Source organism: Dermacentor andersoni, chromosome 2 (genome assembly GCF_023375885.2).
Source record: "Dermacentor andersoni chromosome 2, qqDerAnde1_hic_scaffold, whole genome shotgun sequence".
Classification (NCBI taxonomy): domain Eukaryota; kingdom Metazoa; phylum Arthropoda; class Arachnida; order Ixodida; family Ixodidae; genus Dermacentor; species Dermacentor andersoni.
The window spans coordinates 200,581,667-200,605,110 of NC_092815.1; the positions used below are offsets into that span (position 1 = coordinate 200,581,667).

General features: G+C 48.5%; 1 protein-coding gene across 1 annotated transcript; it reads left to right on the plus strand.

Annotated features, from left to right (window-relative positions):
• Positions 1–266: 266 nt before the first annotated feature.
• On the plus strand, positions 267–21,731 carry LOC140215873 (uncharacterized). The gene is made up of 4 exons (XM_072286213.1): positions 267–359; positions 21,029–21,231; positions 21,330–21,334; positions 21,453–21,731. The coding sequence occupies exons 1-4, from the start codon at positions 267–269 to the stop codon at positions 21,689–21,691; spliced, it is 540 nt and encodes a 179-aa protein (XP_072142314.1). The 3' UTR covers positions 21,692–21,731.
• The last annotated feature ends 1,713 nt before the right edge of the window (positions 21,732–23,444 follow it).

Consider the following 23,444-nt stretch of genomic DNA (forward strand, 5'->3'; position numbering starts at 1 on the left):
CGTCAGGCGCTGGGGCAGGGGTGGGCGCTCTCGGCTGGCTCTCGTTGGACGAGGGGCCGTCAGCTGGGTCGTCGTCATCGACGGTAGCAGCCACCGCCGCCGAGTGCGAGCCCTCCCCCGCCACAGGTGCGGTGGGCTCGGTGTTGGTGAGCGGGGGCGACGAGCAGGCCGGCGGCGACGACAGTGATGGAGAATCCGGCCGGACAGGACTTGCCTCAGGCGAGGTGGTCGCGTCCGTGCGGGAGGACGTAGTGTCGGCACCAATCATGTATGCGGTTGGCAAGAAGAAGGTGCCGGCACTCTCGTCAGTGTCGCCAGTCGACGGGCAGCTGGCACCGTCGTCGGTAGAGGCAGCGGAGGTGGGGGCCTCTGCGGTGGTGTCCCTTGAAGCGGACGGTGCGGCGTGTTGGCCGCTGGGAGTCGTCTTCGGTGCATCAAAAGGAAACGCGCGGAAGGGAGAATCCAGGGCAATTGGGGCGCGCGCGGAAGGCGTCGCACTCACTTGCGTAGGCGGGCATGACGGCGTGGAGCTCGTCGAGTCAGCCGACAGTGCACGTAGCGTACGTGCTTTCAGCCCACGCTTCTATCGCCACGCAGGAGGCGATCTGCCGGTGCGTGGTTGCCGTCCACGTGGCTGGTGGTGCAGGGCTGGTCGGTGCTCCGAGTCGTCGTTGAAGCCAGGAACTGACTTCTTCGGCCTCTTCCGATGCTGCTTCTTCGGAGGGTCACCCATGAGATGGGGTCTCCGTGCGGTAGCGTGGCTCAGGAGATCGTGCCAGCTGCCGTGCGAGCCCTGAAGAGGGCTGCGCTCATAAGCGCGGTCGAAGGCGGAGACGTGCGCGCGCGGGAGGTGGCGGGCGAGCCGTAGTCGTCGGAGCGAGGGGCACTGCGACCGCTCGCTTCGAGTGTCCGGGAACGTGTAAGACCTCCTATGAACGAGCGGAGCATTCGATTGGTTTGTTCAGACAACCTTGCGGGTGACCGCCCTATGCTTGCGTCGGCCGTTACGGAAAGTTGACGTCAGGAGATTAGAATAAAAACATGTTGGAATAGTTTTACGTTATACGGCCCATGCATGCGGCGCAATAAGTAGGTGGATTTGCGGTTGCCCCGTTCCTCCAATGCCAGAAGTTGCTGTAATCGATGCTGCTCCTATTCAGTGGTGCGCCGGGTGAGCGTCATATTAAAATGGTCATAGGGGCGGTCGACGGGTGGAAAGTGTAGAACATCGCGAACAATCGCCGCAGTAGTAGATGGGAGCGCTCAACGACGTGGTCGAACATGGTCAGGTGCGAACTGAAGTGGTGGCGACGGAACAAGGATTCGATGTAATGAACCAAAGTTCCGAATCCGACGATCAGAACTCCGGGAGCTCGAGAGCGGAGACCTCAGGATCGCGGCATTGTGGCATTGACGGCCGTACTTGATTGGGAGAATCCGAAGCCATGACTGACTGGATAGAAGGCGGATTGCGTATACAGTGAGGCCCGAGCCCCTTGCAGTGGTAGGCCCAGCGAAGCGGCTGAGGCACCGGAGCTGAGAGCGATGACGCCAAGTCGGAAGTCACCAATTTGCGGGGGAAGAAAACCAGACATACGCTGGTGCCTGGAACAAATAAATTATATTTTAGCCCCGCCCGCTCAATCAGGCGGAAAGCTGATTCTGCCCATTCCACTGCTAGCGCACCGTTAGCGTGTTGGGCTTGTCGTCGTCACCTTTGAGGCCGGACCATTATGGTACGTGGTAGTGCGCTACAAGGTGCCGCCATGGTAGCCATGTTTTTGTTTATTTGAAGGGTCTCAAATGGTTTCGAATGGGCATCTAAAAAAGTCAACCGCGTGTACTAGAACCTACCGCGTGCTCTGACGTGTCCTCCGGGATGTGACATTTTCACCACGTGCTCGGACGACGCTCTTGACTTCAATAGCCTTGCGCGATGCACGCTCCTAACTTTTTAACTTTTTCCTTCCTCCATGACAGAAAAGCTCATTTCATAAACATCAATTTGACGTTGCGTTGCACTGCGCTGGGCCACCATATCAGAGATTGTCCGCAATAATTTATGGTACGAGTCGCCGCAAGAATTCTACTAATCAGTGGCTATCTACAATGGCGCCAGAGAGCGATGCATGTCGTTGAATTTTCCCCGTCGTTTGGGGCCATGAAAATATTTTCATCACGCTTGGTCGTAGCAACTGCATCATTCTCGGCGGGTGGTGTCACTTCTCTTTTAGGCCATCCTCTTAAAATAACGCATTTATTTCAAATAACTTTGGTTGAACATCACAAACGTTCTGAGTCTTTTTGCAATTTTTGCTGCTGCGTTCGTATCACAATCAAGATTGATGACTTTTCATATCATCAGACGAATGATAACGTCGACTTTGAATTTCTAAAAAAATGTAAGCAAATCGGTGCATTGAAGTTTCCTCACGTGGTCGAGTAAGCAATGAAATGAACGAGAGATCGCATCGCCTGTGCTTGCGTCACGCAAGTGGATACCTGTGGCGCGCGCAATGCGGGCGTTGACATTTGGCCGCTTCTCAGTCAGCCCAGCCGGGCTGAGTTATGTGCGTTTCAAAAGATAGCCATAACGTGGCCTAGATAGTGCGCCCATAGCCAATGGTCAGTCGCGTATCCTGTTATAGGTTTAAAACAAGCTCGTTGGCGCCAGTCTAAGATGTCTCATTACTCTCATGTCTCATTACTCTTATTTGTGCTTCCATGCCGGAGGCGAATTTGCTACGGAGCAACCTACGTTGTAGGTTGTGCTGAAATGCTGTTACTCGCTGAAGATCATGAAACTAACCGCAGCCTTGACCTCACCCAGTTCGCTGAACAGCTTCAGATTGTTGCTGACGACATAAAGTGGATAAAAGAGCTCCTTATGCTTTGAAATCGAAGCTACAGAGTATTATCGCCATATGCAAAAAAAATAACAAACTCCGTCACTAAATTAACCAACCTTCGCAAAATCGTACCCACACTCGCACTACAGTTCTACGATCCTGAGAATCGGTCTAGCACAAACAGCTTATCCGCCTCGCGAGCTGGTACTGCTAGCAAGCCAGCGACATTTCGACAGAGCCAATGGGGCCGAAGTCTAGAGGCGAAGACAGCGCCGTCTGGTTTCTAACGTCAGTTGCACGAACATTAAAAATATATATTGATTGCAAAAAGAACAAGGTGTACTTAGCAACTGATAAAATTTCAACTATTGTATGAAATGAGAACCCTGATCTCGATACCCCCATCACAGAGACCGAAGTCAGATATGAACTTAGCAGGCACAACCCGAAATCTGCACCAGGACCAGATGGGATACGCAACAAAACATTCAGAAACCTCGACGATGTATCCATCCGAGCTCTCACGGACTAAATGAATAACTGCTGGGAGCAAGGTGGCATTCCAAGTCAATGGAAATCAGCCTATATTATTTTTCTACCGAAGCCTGTACAGAAACGACAAATGACGAACTTAAGGCCCATATGGCTAACGTCCTGCGTCGGTACACTCATCGAGCATGTGACTTTCCCACGCCTCACGAGAGACGTGGTTGATGGAGGCCTTTACTCACATACCATGGCTGGATTTCGACCCAAGTTATCGATGCAGGATATTATGCAGAAATTAAAATATCAGATAATAGATGCGGGTGAGAAAACTCTAAATAAAGCGATGTTAGGTCTCGATCAAACTAAGGCCTTTGACATTTTCGCGCACAAGACAATAATACAATATCTCCAAGAGCTGGATGTAGGACGTAAAACACGCGTACATCAAAGACTTTTTGACGGATCGTACGGCAAAGATTTCAGTTGGAGAATCCAAATCGGAGGTGCTCAAACTAGGTAATAGGTGTACCCCGCAAGGTTCAGTCCTATCTCCCTTTCTATTGAACGCGGCAGTGATGGGTCTTCCTGCGAGACTCGAAAAGATAGGACTCGGACACAGCCTATCCGCGGAAATCACCCTCTTAGTGGCCGCTGGAAGGAATGGGCATGTGGAAGAGATCCTCCAAACAGCAGGAAACACGGTCGAAGACTTCACCACAAAGAAGGGACAGATGCTCATCGTGAAAATCAGAACTTCCGCTCTATAGACCTACATGCAGGGGTCGAAAAAGCATTAGGGAAACGTCGGGCATTGTAGTCATAGTAGAAGGCACCACGATAGCGATAGTGTAGGGCCTGAGAATACTGGGACTCCGCACATCCGAAAACGGCCATAATGGAGAAACCATTAGACCACTGGACAATAATGTTCAACAAACAATCGGACTAATAATCCGGATATCCAACAGGCACTATGTCAAGAAAAAGCACAACCTCATCCGATTAATAGGAGCATTCGTAATAAATCGTATTGTATATGTGGTCCCTTACGTCAATATCTATGCTACCGGGAAAGCCAAGATAGAATACTTTATTAGAAGGGCGCATAAGCAAGCTTTGCGACTTCGGGCAAACACGTCAAACGAGAAATTCCTGGCGCTCGGCGTGCACAACACACTAGACGAACTTATTCAGGCCCAGAGAGTAGCGCAGCATAAAAGACTTGCACAGAGTTTAACGAGGAAACACATATTCGACGACATCGGAATAACGTACGAAGCACAGCACGGATTGCGGAGAGACATCCCAAGCAAAAGAAGGGAACATCTCTGAATACCACCCATCTCCAGAAACATGCAGCTGGAGTTTCACGAGGACAGAACACTCTCAAGAGCGAGCGCTCTCCACAAAAGATTCTGTAGTGCCAGGGACGTGGTCTATGTGGACGCGGCGGACTACACAAACAGGCAGAATATGTCGATAGTTGGTACAAGTCTATAGGGTGACTCCAGAGTGACGATGTCAAAACAGGAAAGGCGGAGGTGGCGGAGGAGGCTGCCTTAGCACTGGCAATAGCCTCCACGGAGGCTAACATAATAGTCAGCGACTCCAAGACAGCCGTCAAGAACTATGTCAAAGGAAGAATGTCGCCGGAAGCACTGAGAATCTTAATCAACTTTTGTGAAGAACGAGATGTTTACAATATATGGGCACCCGCACACTCCTTCATTTCCGAGAATGAAATTGCGCACAACCTGGCTCGAGAACTGACGGGCCGAGCAGGTCACATGCAAATACTGGGAATGGAGAGACACCGGATGACCAGCTTTAAAGAGATCACCAAACACTATAAATTGAGAAGCGTCCATTTCCCCTCGGCAAACGCCTCGCTAAGTAGACGGCAAGCGACGGCTTGGCGCCTCTTACAAACGAATAGATATCCGAACCCGGTGGCTTACCACCACTACTACTAGATGAAGATGCTGTCAAGAAAGGGCGGACCTAAACATATGATTTGGGCTTGTCCTCGGACACCCACATAGAATAAAATACACAAGACCAGAGAGCAATGGGAGACCATGTTGCTCAGTTGTGCACCGGAAGACCAACTTAAGGCAATCTAGCAAGCTGAAGATGCCGCGAGGGCCCAAGGGCTCGAGGCCGTCATCTAGGCAGAGAGGGTTAGGTCCTAAATTAGCTCCCCTAAAATAAAGTTTATTCCTCCTCCTCCTCCTCCTCCTCTTGTCTGAAATAGAAAGTTTAGAATGTATAGTTGCTGCACGAGCTAATATTTTTTATGTTTTACAGCGCAGAAGACTCTGCTGCTGCGTGGCTGCGTAGTGTCTGTTCGTGAATCAAACTGGGTCGAACCATAAACAATCCAATATTGCTGTTTGCATGCGGCAGCGTACGCCAGCTTACTTGTAGCAGGCGGCAGCTTAGTCACAGTGTTGTAGCTCAATCTACTTCGGTTTTTCAGGGCTCGTCTTACATGTTTTCTTTAACTTGACAGTGAATTTTCCCTCAGTTTGCCGAGAAACCGAGGGGGACATGTATAGTGCGGCGTGGGCCATTCAGCCGTACGCTCACAAGACGCTGTTGTAATCGCACCGCTGGCCCGAGTTGTTGGGGTCTCGGTGCTGACGCCCGTTATTGCCAATGGGTCGCAAGCCCCAAGGGTAGCGTTGGCCTGGCGGCCTGGGGCACTGGAAGCATCCGAAGGTCCCGGCAAAGCATGAGAAGACTGGTAACAGAACAACTGGTTTATTCTAACATAGCAAAAGAGCGGCCGGTCAGGTCGACCGGAGTGGAGCGACGGGAGAGCACGTAACTCAACAGTACAAATCGGAGCCTCTCTCCTGGCGTCCGGGGGCAGCTGCTCTTATACTCCCGGCGTCGCGGTCCAAAAGGGAAGGAGGGAAGGTCACGGGATGAAGGTCACGGGACGGCGCAGCAGGAGCCCACGACGGCGCGAACTGTCGGGCCGAGAGACCTGCTGAACCGAGTGTAGTGACGCATTGCCAACCCTCACCCACACGACGGCGCGAACAGTTGAGCCGAGAGACCTCCAGGCTCCTCATTCGGGGAACTCCGCTCCCCGGCTGCCGCGCTTTGACAAGCGAGGGCACACACACACACACGCACACACGAAGACACGTGGCACTGAAACACGCCTGGGCACGCTTGGTGGGTAGGCGTTGCGGCGGCGTCGGACGGGCCAAAATGTCCGCCGCTTCGAACAAAGCCCCGGCGTCCGTTGCATCCGCGCCGGCATTACCGCGCGTTGTAGGCGAAACGTAACAGACCGCCCCGCCGGGGGAAGGAGATCCCGATGGTCAGGGGACTGCATCCGCTGTCCGGAGGGATGTCGCTCGATGATGCTCATAACCGAAGTTGGGCGTCCTTGGGCGTTTCTTGAGCGCAGCGCACAGAGAAGGCCTCGTTCTCACGTTCAGGTGCACACAGGACACTGCAAAGTGACTTCGGGAGAGTTGACATTTTTGTTCTCGTTTTCGGCAAGCGTTAGAACCACGCCAAAAGTCAACCGCTCAGTCAGCAAGCACGGCACAACCCTCACTAAGCCCTGCCAGGCTCTTTCCCCTTTTTTACTGCTGCCTAGTTCCTTACAGTAGTTTAGCAGCACTCAGAACGCGTCCACAAATCGGAAAATTGCACTAGAAAGCACATCATCACTTTGAAACACTACACAAAAGCAATAAGTTAAAAAAAATCCTGCCTCAGGAAGAAAAACATCAGTAACAAGCAATTTTGAGGCTGATTCCCACGTTAGGGGCTTCGACTTAAGCCATCGGCGTTACCGTTGAGACTCCCCTTTTTGTAACGCACCTCAAAGGAATATTGTTGCAAAGCGAGGCTCCAGCGCAGGAGGCGACCATTTTTGGGAGAGATGGTCTGCAGCCATTGGAGAGGGCAGTGATCCGTCTCAATGATAAACCTCGAGCCAGCTAGGTAACATGACAATTTCTGAACGGCCCACACGATACACGCACACTCTTTCTCGGTGGCGCTATACGCCTGCTCACGACTCGTCAGCTTACGACTAGCATACAGGACGGGGTGTTCTACTTCTCCATTTTCCCGTTGGCACAGTACAACGCCCATGCCTCGCTCACTAGCATCGCACTGAACAACGAACCCTTTTGTGTAGTCGGGCGATCGTAGCACAGGCTGGCTTGTTAGGGCGCTCTTTAGGGCGCTAAAAGCTCTTTCCTTTGTCTCGTCCCAGACGACTGTTTGCGGCTCTGTCTTTCTTAGAGCATCCGTTAGGGATGCCGCGATATCAGAGTACCTGGGGATGTACCTCCGATAGTAGCCGGCGACACCTAAGAACGACCGAATATCGGTCTTCGTACGCGGTTGCGGGAAGTCTCGCACAGCGGCTACCTTTATTTCAGAGGGGCGGCGACGACCCCGACCAATCACGTGTCCGAGGTAGACAACCTCGGCCTGTGCTAACTGGCACTTGGGAGCCTTGACTGTCAAGCCCGCATCGCGCAGGCGGGTTAGCACTGCCCGCAAGTGCGCCATATGCTCAGGCCAGGATGCGGAGAATATCGCTACGTCGTCTAGATACGGTAAAGCGAATTCTTGCTGTCCCCGCAACACTTTATCCATGAGGCTTGAAAAGCAGTATGGCGCGTTCTTCAAACCAAAACTCAAAACTTTAGGACGGAATGTCCCCATTGGTGAAATGAACGCCGCATACCTACTAGCCTCTTCTGTAAGTGGAACCTGCCAATAACCCCTGACAAGATCTAGGGTGGAAATAAACTGAGCGCTACTCACTCTCTCAAGGCGCTCCTCGATGTTAGGGATCGGATAAATTTGATCCTTAGTGATGGAATTAAGCCTGCGGTAGTCGACGCAAGGACGAGGTTCCTTGCCCGGTACCTCAACTAAAATCAAAGGGGAGGTATAATCACTCTCACCCGCTTCAATAACACCGAGCTGTAGCATTTTCGTTACCTCAGCCTCCATAATATCGCTCTGGCGGGTGACACCCGGTACGCCTTGGATCGTACTGGCTCTGGGGAGGTAAGTTCTATGTCATGAGTAAGGACAGAAGTCCTACCAGGCCTCTCAGAGAACAGACCTTGAAACTCTTGTAAGAGCTGGTGTAGTTCGGTTTTCTGCTCAGGCGACAGCGATGCTTTACTTGTTAAGTCACTAATGACTTGATCGGTGTCTTTCCTGTTCGTCACTGAGCCTAGTCCCGGAAGCTCGACCGGAAGCTCTTCGGGCACGTTTACCATCATGCACACCACTGCTTCCCGTTGCTTATAGGGTTTGAGCAGATTACAGTGGTAAACTTGCTGTGCTTTCCGCTTTCCTGGCAGACTCACCACGTAGTTAACGTCCGACAGTTTTTGAACAATCCGTGCTGGGCCCTCCCACTGCACGTCGAGTTTGTTCTTTAGCGATGTGCGCAATATCATGACCTCATCGCCCACCTCAAAACGACGGGCCCTGGCTGTCCGATCATAATAAACCTTGGCCCTCTGCTGGGCCTCTGCCATTGCTTCACCTGACAACTCCTGTGCCCTTCTTAAGCGTTCGAGGAGCTTAAGCACGTACTCTACCACGACTGGGTCGTCGCCCCTGCCTTCCCATGATTCTCGAAGCATGCGAAGCGGAGATCGCAGCGAGCGACCGTACACCAGTTCAGCTGGCGAAAACCCCGTAGCCGCATGCGGCGCGGTTCTTAAAGCAAACATCACTCCAGGCAGACACAGCTCCCAGTCAGTTTGATGTTCAAAACACAATGCTCTCAACACGCGCTTCATGACGGAGTGGAGCTTCTCAACGGAATTCGACTGGGGGTGGTGCACTGAGCTGTGTAACAGCCTTACCCCGCACCTTTCGAGAAAGGCTGTCGTCAAAGCGCTAGTAAACACTGTACCCTGATCTGACTGGATTTCTGCAGGAAAACCAACTCGCGCAAATATGGACAGTAGTGCATTGACTATCTCAACTGAGCTGAGTTCTTTAAGCGGCACTGCTTCAGGGAACTTTGTCGCTGGGCAGATCACAGTCAAAATGTGTCGGTACCCCGTGGCTGTTACCGGCAGAGGTCCCACTGTATCAATAACGAGCCGTCTAAAAGGCTCCGTAATGATAGGTACCAACTTCAACGGCGCCCTCGATTTGTCCCCTGGCTTGCCCACCCGCTGACAGGTGTCGCATGTCTTCACAAAGTGGTCTGCGTCCCGAAAACACCCTGGCCAATAGTACTCCTGCAAGAGACGGTCCTTAGTTTTCTTAACTCCTAGGTGTCCGGACCACGAACCCCCATGCGACAAGCGCAACAGATCCTGACGATAGCATTGAGGCACGATCAGCTGATCGAACTCCACTCCTCTGCGGTCTAGATACTTCCGGTACAGGACCCCACCTCTTTCCACAAAGCGAGCATTTTTCTTGGCGATACCTTCCTTGATAATGCAGCGTATGTTTTCTAGGCTGCCATCCTTCTTTTGCTCGGCTATCAAAGCCGAGCGGCTGACTTTTAGCAACCTGTTTAGTCCGTCTGACGTAGGCGCGATGAGCAAATCTGGAGACAGCTCTTCTAACTTTCCCGTGTCGGGATTTTCCTCTCCAGTATCAGGTGCCTTTAACGCTACAGGCTCAATTTTATTCAGTTCGGGCGTGCTCTGAATACCAGCTTGCTGCGCCTCTGACCCTTTCTCATCGTTCAACAACGTCGGCCCCGCAACTACCGCCTTTGCAGCGAGCTCCCGAACCTTCGATCTGGTTAAGGCCTGAACGCTAGCCTCCCCAAACAAAAGCCCCTTCTCGCGCAGGAGGTGATCGGACCTGTTCGAAAATAGGTACGGGTACTGGGGGGGCAGCATAGATGACACTGCGGCCTCCGTCTCAAGTGCTCCGAAAGGTCCTTCAATAAGCACTTTTGCTACCGGCAGACACACGCTATGAGCTTCCACTGCTTGCTTGATCCATGCGCACTCGCCCGTGAACATATCGGGTTCTACGTAAGAGGGGTGAACTACATCCATTGTAGCTGCGGAATCGCGAAGCACTCGGCACTCTTTCCCGTTCACGAGGAGGTCTCGCATGTAAGGCTCGAGAAGCTTCATGTTCTCGTCAGTGCTGCATAAAGACAAAAACACGACTTTTGTTTTTGTTTCTGGACACTGCGCCGAAAAGTGACCCGGCTTCTGGCACGTATAACAAACGCGCGCTTGCCTCGTCTCGAACCGCTTTCTGCGTTCGGCTTCGGTTGCCGCCGTCTCCGTACGTTCGGTCGGACTGCTTTCACTCGCATCCGCACTACGTGTATCCCCCTTTGCTCTCATGGGTGTGAACTTCGGCCTCTCAAACTTGGAGCCAAATTCACCCTTTTGACCGTCCTTAGCTCCGCGAGCCCGACGCGTCACAAACTCCTCGGCTAGCTCAGCGGCTCGAGCCACCGTACTAACGTCTGGCCTATCCAAGACCCAGTACCGCACGTTCTCAGGTAACCGACTATAAAACTGTTCTAGCCCGAAACACTGCAGAACTTTCTCGTGGTCACCAAACGCTTTCTCTTCTTTGAGCCACTCCTGCATGTTTGACATAAGCCTGTACGCAAACTCTGTATATGACTCACTCTTGCCTTTCTCATTTTCCCGAAACTTCCGACGGAACGCCTCCGCTGACAGCCGGTACTTTTTTAGCAGACTCGATTTCACTTTGTCGAAATCCTCTGCCTCCTCTCTCTCCAAGCGAGCGACTACGTCGGCCGCCTCGCCGGGTAGCAAAGTGAGCAAGCGCTGTGGCCACGTTTCCCGAGAGAACCCCTGCTTCTCGCACGTTCGCTCAAAGTTAACCAGGAACAAACCAATGTCCTCTCCAAGCTTAAACGGCCGCATCAGGTCAGTCATTTTGAACATTACTCGTTCTCCTGCACCGTGTGCCTGACTTCCATTACGAGCGCGTTCCACCTCTACCTCGAGACGCTTCATTTCCAAAGCGTGTTCGCGCTCTTCTTTTTCTTTCTGTTCTTTTCGTTCACGCTCATCTTTCTCTTTCTGTTCTTTAAGTTCACGCTCCCTCTCCTCAATGGTCTCAAGGCATTCCGACAGCTCGTCATCCTCAGCTTCTAACTCAAGAATAGCCCTTAGCAGTTCTGGTTTTCTGAGTTTGTCTGAGACATCCAGACCCAACTCTCTTGCAAGCTCCAGCAATTTCGGTTTGCGCAACGACTTCAAATCCATGGCTGCTCTGAATGCTGCTTTCTCTACTGCCTACTATTGTCTTGCCGCAAACTAACCCGGTAGCAACGACAACCACAATTACCAGCTCTGTTTCTAACACTAACAAAAGCCTGGCAAAACTCAGAAGAAGAAAGTCCCGCACTCACCAAACCTCGCAGCCAAGACTTCAGCGCAGTCGTTCCGCTGCAGGCAACCAGTCATCACACAGGGCTCGTTGCACTGCTCCCGGATGGTCGTTGTGCTGCTCAGCATACAGTCAACCGCATCTCTTTGCTGCTGGCCTCCGTTGTCGCGATCTCACCGCTGGCAACCAGATGTTGTAATCGCACCGCTGGCCCGAGTTGTTGGGGTCTCGGTGCTGACGCCCGTTATTGCCAATGGGTCGCAAGCCCCAAGGGTAGCGTTGGCCTGGCGGCCTGGGGCACTGGAAGCATCCGAAGGTCCCGGCAAAGCATGAGAAGACTGGTAACAGAACAACTGGTTTATTCTAACATAGCAAAAGAGCGGCCGGTCAGGTCGACCGGAGTGGAGCGACGGGAGAGCACGTAACTCAACAGTACAAATCGGAGCCTCTTTCCTGGCGTCCGGGGGCAGCTGCTCTTATACTCCCGGCGTCGCGGTCCAAAAGGGAAGGAGGGAAGGTCACGGGATGAAGGTCACGGGACGGCGCAGCAGGAGCCCACGACGGCGCGAACTGTCGGGCCGAGAGACCTGCTGAACCGAGTGTAGTGACGCATTGCCAACCCTCACCCACACGACGGCGCGAACAGTTGAGCCGAGAGACCTCCAGGCTCCTCATTCGGGGAACTCCGCTCCCCGGCTGCCGCGCTTTGACAAGCGAGGGCACACACACACACACGCACACACGAAGACACGTGGCACTGAAACACGCCTGGGCACGCTTGGCGGGTAGGCGTTGCGGCGGCGTCGGACGGGCCAAAATGTCCGCCGCTTCGAACAAAGCCCCGGCGTCCGTTGCATCCGCGCCGGCATTACCGCGCGTTGTAGGCGAAACGTAACAACGCCAACGACGTAGTTTGTAAATACATAAAATTCTTTATTACAGTAGCATTGCCGTCAAATATATGTGTACATCGTTTTTATATATGTACTTGCGCATTTTTATACAGAACAATACGCGTATACAATCCATGTTTGCCAAAGGCGGTGCCAGTCGCAACGCATGCACATACATTAAAGAAATCTCAGTTTGAGTGAGCACGTTATGAAGATAATATGCATACTTGCACTAAAGGGTTAGTTAAATCATATGTATATATATATACATATTTTGTACTCGCTTCACTTCTGATTGATAATATATGTGTTTTGCTTAAATTCTGTTAACAAACAAAAAAAAAGATAGTCACACATTTCATTGGCGTAAAAATGAGTACCTATGCCACGCCTTCTGGTGCATGAGAAAATGCGCCGTGGAAATGCAGTTCATGGAAGTTCATTTATGTGAAATCATCAAATATACATGCACAAGAAATAGGCGCTAAATAGTTTTCATTTACATCGAATTCACCGCTACAGACAGCTTTGAATTATTCATGTAGCAGAAAACCATATGTGAGTAACGTAAACAAAAGTTTCATCACTTTGAAGACAGACTCGGGAGTGTTCACTGCAATCGTACTTGTCATCCAGAGTAAAGCTTCTGCACACACCCCTTTTGTTTTATTAGGACAAACGTTGTGTAGCCAATGCAGATAACAACCACTGAAGGGGTAGGTACAAAGGCATTTGTGTATATATATAGACTGCTGAGAACAGTAGCAAAGCCAAACGCTGAGCATGACGGCACGGTGTAGCGGGCAACCTCGCAGAAAGAAATTTTCTAGTAAGTGAAGTGCACAAAAAACCCGCTGCGGATGGGGCGTTGCGCTTCTACGCACGAAGTCGCCGATTCGATTGCTGGCCGTGGCTGCCACATCCCCGTTGGAGGGGAAATGCAAACACGCTGTTTGCCGTGCATATGGTGCACATAAAAAAGCCCGGGTACTCAAGGTTAATGGAACCTCCACTACGTCGTGACTCATAATCAAATATCGTGGTTTTGGCATGCGAAATTCCAGAATTTGATTTGTGCACGTAAAGCGTAAGTTTGACAGAAACCCAGCGTATATAAGCTTGTGCAGTGTCCGACAATAAATGACATGTGTTTAAGATGCATTCAAGCTGACCTAATCCTTATGGTCAGTTGAATATACTGCGCCCAACGCGGTGGTCCAGTTGCTACAGCATTCATCTGCTAAGCACGAAATAACGAGTTCTATATGCTACTACAGCGCCAATATTTTTATTGGGGTGTAATGCAAAAATTCAATTGATCAGGAGCACCCCACAGAGGCATTCATCACGGTTCACTCTTTGTTACTCAATATTAGGAAATATTACTAGCATTCCACCGAATCAGCAGTGAAACTACACAAGTGCCTTTTACGGCAAAACAAAACATCAAGTATCTGCTGCAAAAGGCACGCGCATATGCGGCACTTGGTAACATTTTAAAGAATGTAGTTTGAACATGCGTAGCTTTGCTGGATGTAATCATATTCCCTCTTCTAATTGGTCAGCCTGAGTATTTTTCTGGCAGCGGCACTCTGTCTTGACCTTGTTTCCGTGTTTTTGCTACCAAATGAGGTGTGCCGCGATAGCGTTGTCCTACAAAACATGCTTACAAATTTATTGTTGTAGCTACACGAGCAAAAAAGACGACTGCTTCGGCAGTTTCTCTGCAAGAGTTTTGCAGACATTTGTGAAATGTTTGTAATACTGAATTTCTCGTTGGAAGTCAGGTGTCTAATTCTTTTAGGTATTCGATATACTCTACAGTTGCTGCTGAAACTGAGCTGAACAGGTCGTCTGGAACTGCATCCTCCTTGAGTGCAAAAACTTGATTTCTCGCCGAAAGAGCACCACGAACTTTATTGAGTAACTGTCTTTGGCACGCGCAATCAGTGGTAATTAGGGCAAGACAGTTCTTCACAAGAGTTCCAGTGACATCATATATGCCATTTCTCATATATCATATCAGTGTCCTCTTGTAAAGGTACTTGTGGGTAGCCGCCAATTCTTCCGAATATACCACCATGGGATGACTTGTCCAATGTAAAGGTAGATGTTGTTCAAAAAAATATATGCACCCGGAAAAGAATCGAAAACGGCGGTCAAAAAGAACACACTTATTGTGACAGACGATAAAAATACACAATATCATGATGCCTGTCGTAACGCCGAAAGCAGCTAAGCAGCAGTTGTGGGCCATGACTCGACAATTCTGAAAAGTTGTTTGAGAATCCCAACGCATCAAGAGGGGGGATTGCTGCCGATAGTGCATGCCACGGCGGAAATGACACATACATCTCACACGAGAACAATCCGGACAGTCGAGGCTCTTGCAGAGACATTCAAATTGATGATCTGCCTTTACACATACGTTCAAAGCTCCATATGTACATGCATACTCACCTCCTTCTACACATGCGTATACAATTGGTTTCAGGCCATCAAGGATTGCGAGGAAATTTAGGAGCATGCCAGCTCTCCCGCGCACAAAATGCAGGACCTCGTATTGTTTGGCCTGTCGAAAACGCTTACAACCCCAGAAAAGAGCGGAAGATACAGCGAAACGAAAGGCTACGTATTTTGAAGTCTCACAGGGAAGCGTCAACACTTCTCAACAGGCCATCCTACACGCATTCGGAAGAGGATGCCTCAATCATCAGAAAAGCACAAGCACACACATACTCACATGCCACCATACGCATTATATTAATAGTAACCCAGACTCCCCCACTTACAAACATTGCGGGGCTTACCCATCAAATAAACACACCTTGTGGGAGTGCTCTGCCAATTCCATCTTCAGAAAGACAACACTTTCTAAACTACCACACAACTAGAGTCGTGGCAGCTGGGAGGTGTTTGAAAAGCTATAGTGGCCGCTTCTGGTGCAGCACGTCAAGAACGTGCTTGGCCTGGAGGGACGAGCATACTAGGATGGCTTTAGATATGAGCTTTAGTTTTTTTGGCACAAATAAATGTTATTTATCTCTCTCTTTTTCTCAATCATTTATCAAGATGAATTACTCACAGGAGACCCCGATCATAAGAAGCAAATTTACAGAAGTATAAAAATAGATCGCAGCACATACGGCAGGCATTACCGATTCCTAACCGGTAATGGTAATGACTGTTATTGTACAGTACAATCATTGCATTTTACCGGGGCTACGATGTGGGGCAGAAACGTGTAGGTTAATAAAAAGGTTTGTGGACAAGTTAAGGAACGTACAAAGAGCGAGCGAACGAAAAATGTTAGCTATAAGTTGAAGAGTTAGGAAGCGAGCGCTGTTTATCAGAGAGCAAGCAGGGCTAGCCGATATTCTAGTTCACATTAAGAAAAAAAATCGAGCTGGGCAGGCAATGTAATGCGAAGTGCAGACAGTTACAGAATGAGTGCCAAAGGCAAATAAGTGGAGTTGAGGACGGCAGAAATTCGGTGGGGTGAAAAATAGGAAGTTTCGAGGCGCAAGTTGGAACGAGCAAAATAGCTTAAGAGAGCGATAATTGGAGATCGCTGGAGAGATCTTCGTGCTGGAGTGGACATAAGAACAGGCTGATGATGATAATGATGATGGGAAAGAGAACGAACTTTGTCGACAAATTTTAAGACGCTGGTAATGTAGTGACGAATGGTTCGTGGTTTTATTTCTTGAGATACGGCTAGCTCGACACACACAACAGATATTTCATTGCTGTGGTTGCATACAGTATATAACCTATTCTCCAGCTTAGGCCTTTCTTCCCATCAGTCCCATGTGCTGCACAGTAGCCTGTAAGCGCTGTCTGTATTTTTTGCTAACCACGATAGCCCGAACATATGACACTCTTAAATATTGCAAAGGAAGCGGCGTCTCTCTCAATAAATTCTGGCATCAGGTAATGCTTTATAATACGAAGATGAGCGCTCACTCATGCAGTGAAGAAAACGCATCACCGAACCTTTGGAACATGTACGACACTTTTGGTACAGTTCGAACAGTGTTCCAAGTAAATCGAAGATGACAAACAGAATGACTACCCGTTTCGCAACCAATTTGTGGTGACGCTGGATGTGTCCACGCACACAGAGTAGCTAGGGCCTATGCTTGGGCTTACCGCCAGAGCAAAGTGGTCCGCAGGGGGGGCAATACACCTTCTTCGATTTTATAACAACGTTGCAACAACAAATGTGAAAACGCAGCTAACATCGTCATGAAACTGGCTTCTCTTTTCGAAGGCATATATATGCGTCTGCGACCAGACGTTCTCTTTGATGACACTCAATATGAGCCGCTTTGAACTTAAGTGACCAACGTGTGGCAAGGCATGCTGATAAAAGTAGCGAATGTGTTGCCATAACACAAACCGCTTTTACGCAATCAAGGGGCCAGTAATTTACCTCCCATGTGGCTTCCAATGAGGCTCGTTTTCTGCTTCGCTGGTCTTTAGTTGTGCAGGCTTGGTCTGCAGCGTCAGGGTATACACGCATACTTACTAAGGTTGTTCAAATAGTGAAATTATGAAATGAAGTCGAAAGCGGCTATTTGTGTTTCGTGCAAACACGAATATTGAATCGAATAACGAATAATACCAATTTCCAAACAAAATAAAATACAAGGTATCCCAGGAGTCAGTGTGCAAAGAGAAGCGTCATTTATGATGTTTGATAGCTCTACTACCGTTAAGCACTCGATGTCAGGCCAACAAAGAAGCTTTCAAATTAAGAACAAAGGAAACATAATCGTATCTGGTGCACCATAACAATGGCAGCTGTTACGGAGTAACAGCAAGTTGAATTGAATTGAATTGAATACATCTTTATTTCCAACAGATTGGGGGAGACAGGGAAGAAAAGCTGCAAGTGCAGCTAGAAAATACACATGCCCCCTATGACCCCAAGACATGGGCAGCGCGGAGCTGCCGCGTGTTTTTAACAATACAAAAATACACAGTTTTGCAAGAATGCATGAGAAGCGCTAAGTGAAAAGTGAGTAGTTGCGCGTAATGAAGTTACAAGACGTTTCACATATGACAGACGAAAAAAAGAACATATATACATATATATATGTAATATAAATGTGAACAAAAAACAAAAAGCTGTAAACTCATCTAAGCTGCACTTCTGAAATAACTGGCCATATAAACATTAATATTAGTCACACTGAATTAGTCGAGAAAATTCTGATGGGGTAAGGGCATATATATCAATGCCACATTTGTTGTAAGCATTTAAAAGCCTTGGTAAGTTGTTTTTTAGCATTTGTGAGCTGTAATTAGTCCTAAAATGGTGCACAGTCCAGGGTTCTGTGTTTATTGTGAAACGTGAGGGGACACGTTCTTCTAAACATGATAATTTAACAATGGAAAGATCGTTTTTCCTGTTCATGTAATAAAACTTCTGCAAAAGTCGACGCCTATAGATTTCGTGAGCTTTGATAATTTTAAACTTGTCAAATAAATGCTCGGTGTGTGAATCGTACGGAACATTTGCTAGGACGCGTACTATCGTTTTCTGTAATACAAATAATTTGTTTAAATTCGTATCAGTTGTAGCGCCCCATTCCAGGTGACAATAATTGAGATGAGAGGCGAATAAGGCGTTGTATAATAGTACTTTAACTGATGTAGGAACAAGGTAACGGTTACGGCTTATTATGCCTGTTATCTGTTTTTGCGTTACAAAGTTAACATGATCATTCCATAGCAGCGATGAAGAAAAATACACGCCTAGAATTTTGATGCGTTCTACAAATTCAATCGGAGCATTATTATAGGCTATGCCATGTAGTAAAGGGGAGGTGCTTCCCTTTGGACGAAAAATTATAGCTTTAGTTTTGGTTGGGTTGACACATAAACAGTTTTGCTTAGACCATGTACTAAGTTTCAGGAGCACTTCATTTGATGTTGTGATAAGCTCGGTAGAAGAACATGATGTTAGAAATATACTGGTGTCGTCTGCGTAAATTAAAAAATTTACATTGAAATGAATATTTACAATATCGTTAACAGATAGATTAAAAAGCAAAGGACCTAGAATGCTGCCTTGAGGTACTCCAGAAAGTATAAACCTCTCTTAGGACCTGAAATTATTTATCTGTACATATTGGCGTCGATTTTGAAAATACCAAACCACCAGATAAGATAACCCAAGATAATACCAAGTCACCAGATAAGGGCAGTAGAGTGTTCTTTTTGTTGAAAGATATAAGCACAATAGACCCTTTGCAAAGGTACGCCACCTACCGAGTAAATCGAGTTTCGGTTTCGGTTGCGAAGAGCATCCTGGGAATGAATTCGCCATGTTGCGGGGGAGCGCCGTAACCGCCGTAACGAGGTCAAGTTGATTCTCTATTCTACGACGAGGTGCTGTTGTCAGTTCGAGTTGCCAGGTGTCACTTGGACGCCGATTTCGACATGAGCGATGTCGTTTACCCGGTACACGGTTGGGAGAGTGACTTGTCGTGCCTCCCGCCACTCCGGGAGACGGCAATCAGCAACTTTGTTTCGACGAAGACAACGAAGGGCCGACGAAAAGCGTACAAGTTGGTGACAGAGAGCTACATTGTTGCCTCTACAGTCTCCGCGAACTACTCCTGCAAAACGTAAGTTTTTGCGGCTGAATGATGTCGATTCCATCGATAACATTAGTAATAGAGCTGAGAACGCCTGCAAGGCCCGTACATTGGTGCGCGCAAGGATTTGGCTTGTTGGGAAGCGCTTAAAAACTCCTGCAACCCGTGCGCTTGTTTGGACCCATGTAGTAGGCTATCTGAATGAAAGGCGATTAATTTTACCGAATTAGATCATTCAATGTCTGCAATCGCTTTAATTTTTGTGGCGAACGTTAGTTGTTGTAGTACTTGTAGCTTCATTCAGGGTGCGTGAACGCAGGCTCGAGCGGAAATGAACCACTTTGTTGAGGACAATCACTGACCAGGGTTTTCCGCTCGTGGAACTGTTAAGCCGCTTGCTGATTACTAAACCGCAATATACTTTATAAAAGGCGGTTATAAAAAAGGCCGTTCTCCCGCTACCACCTTTTGCTTCGAAAATCTGCACTAAAAACGCTCGTGTTTCTGCTTCGCCACAACGCAGTAGAATGATGAAGTGTGCAAAGAAAGGTAAAAGACCCAGCGTTTGATCTGACTCGAAAAATGCGGTAGGCACTATGCCATTACAGAATTCAGGTATCACGCTTTACATCGCTTGATGTCACAGCGTGTATCAACTTTACCCCCTCAAGAGCACTTATGTGTCATTCATCTGCCCTGCAGCGAAGCAAACCTATCACCTTTCTGTTGGATGTAAATATGATTGTCCACATGATTGCATAAGCTTGCAGTTGAAGAGCCATGCTACATCACATGCCCACACTGAAAAAATTGCGTATTCCCAATCAGTCGCGGTCCATTGCGTATATAAAGGGTATCCCCCCCTCCCCCGATTGGTAACAAAATGTCGCGTGCTTCTCATTGTAGCTGAAAGATACCAAACTTATAAAGAATTTCGCGCGGCAACCAAGCATAAACCGGGACTATTGTACGTCTGTACTCACTTCGTTTCAGGGCTAATACCATCTTTGAGAAGGCCAGCTGCTAAAGAAGCCAAAGAAAAACCCTCTCACCATATCTGTCAAGGCCACGTTGTCGCGTCAGGGAGGCATATTTGGCCTTTGTGAGTGTGCTGTTGGCAAGTACGCATACAACCATTTGCAAGCTGCACTGAAGTTTGTGGCATTACTCCAAGTCAAAGGATACAATGAAGCGCCAGAGCATCTCTCATCGACAGATTTGTCGCAGTAGTGGAGAGTGCAAAGGCCCAATCCGCTTCGCGAACCGCAGATGGACTGGCGGAGAGTAGGGGAGGGCGGACGAGATTTGCCCCGCACCTCTCGCCTGTATAAAGGCATTGCTGCTAACGAAGACCCGAAGCAACAGAAGGAAGACATAAAGGCCTTTGCCGATTCATTGAAAGAAATTAATGGTATGCAGGAGTTTGCCAGCTTTCTCTAGGCTGCAGACAGCTTAGACGTCACTGCAACAAAATTTGGGACACGTTTGAAGGGCTGCCTTCTCGACTACCAACAGTCTACGGTCTTTATATCAAAAGTCTTCAAGTCATCAATCATATCAAAAGTCATCAACAGTCTTTATATCAAAAGAGCTAGAAGTCCCTCGGCCGCAAATATATACAAGTACGCAGGTATTTACAGGCGCTTTTATTATTCCACAATGGAAAATACCTGACACGTTCGATGGAGCCTCCGACGCATTTCTTAAGGTTCTACACTTAGTTTTATATACTGTAGTCATGCAACATTGCCTGAATTTAGGCTCGAACAGTCAATTGTTTGAGTCCCAGCACACTAACGCATAAAGTATGTGCCATTGAAATTAATTTCAGGGTATATGCATCACCCCAGCGGAGGCGCAGGACCCAGAAAAGGCGTCTAGGAGGCAACGAAATAGCCGAACATGGCATCTAGGACGTCTTCACCGCCTTATTGCGTCCAACTTCGGTTTGGTCCTGCACCGGAAGAAATGGACAAAGAAAGGCTTGATTAGTCTGACGACTGCGAAGGACCTGTCACGCGTTCAGCCCGTCGGGTACGCTTAGGCATGGTGTTACTGAAAACATTTTGCGAATGCACTTTGTCCTGAGCCTACACTCGAATTTCTGAAGCTTCACTAAATTCTTTTTCCAGGTACAGCATAACTAACGAGAAAGATACCCTCCTGAGGTACAACGATACTTCGACAACTGCGTGACATCCTGTCGAAGTATTCTTTTTTTTTTTTTTTTATTGCGATAAAGGCTTGCCCTTAAGTATTCAACTGCGGCATTTTTGTCGACCCGTCAAGGCCATGGCTTGGCGCATCGCCTGACGCCCTAACCTGTGACGCTTGTGAACCATTTCCATGGGGGACAGTAGAGGTGAAATGCCCATACTCCCTCAGACATGCCACCAGAGGGGTTCTCCTTTCGGAAGATTTTTTCGTTGCATTTGATGAAGATTGCCGACCTGAACGGAAAGTTTCCCATGAACACTGCAAGCAGGTGATTTAACGGATGGGGATAACTCGCACACAGTGGGCAGACTTCGTTGTCTTCGGACCGCACTTTATTATAGTGCAGCGCGGGCGTTTTGCCGAAAAAGAGTGTACCGACAGGGTTCATGTCCTAGACAATCTTTATATTGGCACTTTGCTCCCATTCCTCGTATAGCAGGTGAGGATATTAATGTTGCATGAAGAGCTAAACATTTACGCGCAGAGACAAATAAACTTTTGCAATAAACAAGTCCATTTGTAAGAGTTAGCAGCAATGAACCAATTTTTCCCACCAGTCACTCACCAACCAATTTTTCCCACCAGTCACTCACTTTCGGTGATCAAAGGGCTTTGCATATTGCTCAGCACGGCACACACTGGCTATACCTGGTTAATCAGTGGACCCAGGGAAAGTGGTACTGCCCTATCAAAGATGTGGTAGCACTTGATTCGTTGTATTCGTCTTTCGACGTGAATGTGGAGTGAAGCGATTTCTTGTGTCCGCTGCACGGCGTCCTCCTCAAATTGCTTTTTTGTCAAGAAAGATGGTAGAGTCAGGCTGACCCCCTTTTCTTGAAGTAGATCCATGATCTTAGAGCGCTTGTCGGCCATGACAGTTTCACCGGGGGCAAACTTTAAGTCCAGAAAACCACTTCTCATAACTATTTCGCGATCGGAGAGACCACATGAAAAGTTCTGATGCGAACATAAGGCCATTTGGCGCCACGCCAATGAGGATCTTAAACGAGTTCGCCGACTTGTAAACTGAGTACGTACCTTACTGCAAAAACGAGTGAGCTAGGTACTTCGCACTTCACCTCCGTGGCGTCGATTATCACTCTTATGCTTGGGTACAGCTCCTGAAATGCAGGCTGCATGTGCCTGTCAATCTTACTGCGTGGTACCCACAGAGTAAGTTTTACCAGCTGGATGTCATAAAATTTATCCAACCAGAAAACACTCTTGACACTGTACTTGCAGAAACACCGAAAATATGCCCGAGATGAAGGTGGAAAAATCCAGTTTTCAATTTCATGAGTGTGATAAAACGTTATTCAGCAGGTTCAAGATTTCGCGGGCGTCCCTTAACGTTCCCAGGTGTGCGTGCACTTTCCAAGTATACATTACAGGCATTTTCACCCGGCTTTAGATATAAAATGAAGAATTGAAAGTGCTTGTAGCTAGATAACCCAGTGTAAAACTGCATGCTGTTGTAGTCGTCACGGAACCTCGCAAGCGAGAATGGATTTTCTTTCTTTTTTGCTCGACTTTCTTTGTCTTCAGCTGCTCGTTGCATTTCTTGCAGCTGCTTTGTGGCACGTTCAAGCAGCTCGGTTAGCTTCTTGTTCCCTGCAATCAGCTCAATGTTGTCGTTTACTGCGACGATGTCCTCTTTGAGCTTCCTAGCTTAAACTAAAGCCTTTTTAAGGTTCTGAACATGAGCAGACAGCTGTGCAACTTCTTCTCATCTTGCTTTTAGCTCGAGTTGAATTTTTTTGAAAAGTGGAAATGCACGAGTGACAAAGCATATCTGCAGCAATGTTTTGCGTCGCACGACCCTTGGCAGGTCGGCCTGCATCTTCGGATTGCTGTGAAGGCTCCCAGGTCATATATTTGTCACCTTTACTTTCACGCTGACTCAGATTAGTGTCGGGGCTTGCTGCTTGTAAAAGATGGCTTGTGAGACTCTTGCTACAGCGCAGTGCTCGCTCCTTAGGTGTTCGACGCTGTTTCACAGGCTTGGCAAACACAAACTGCGTCTGCACAGC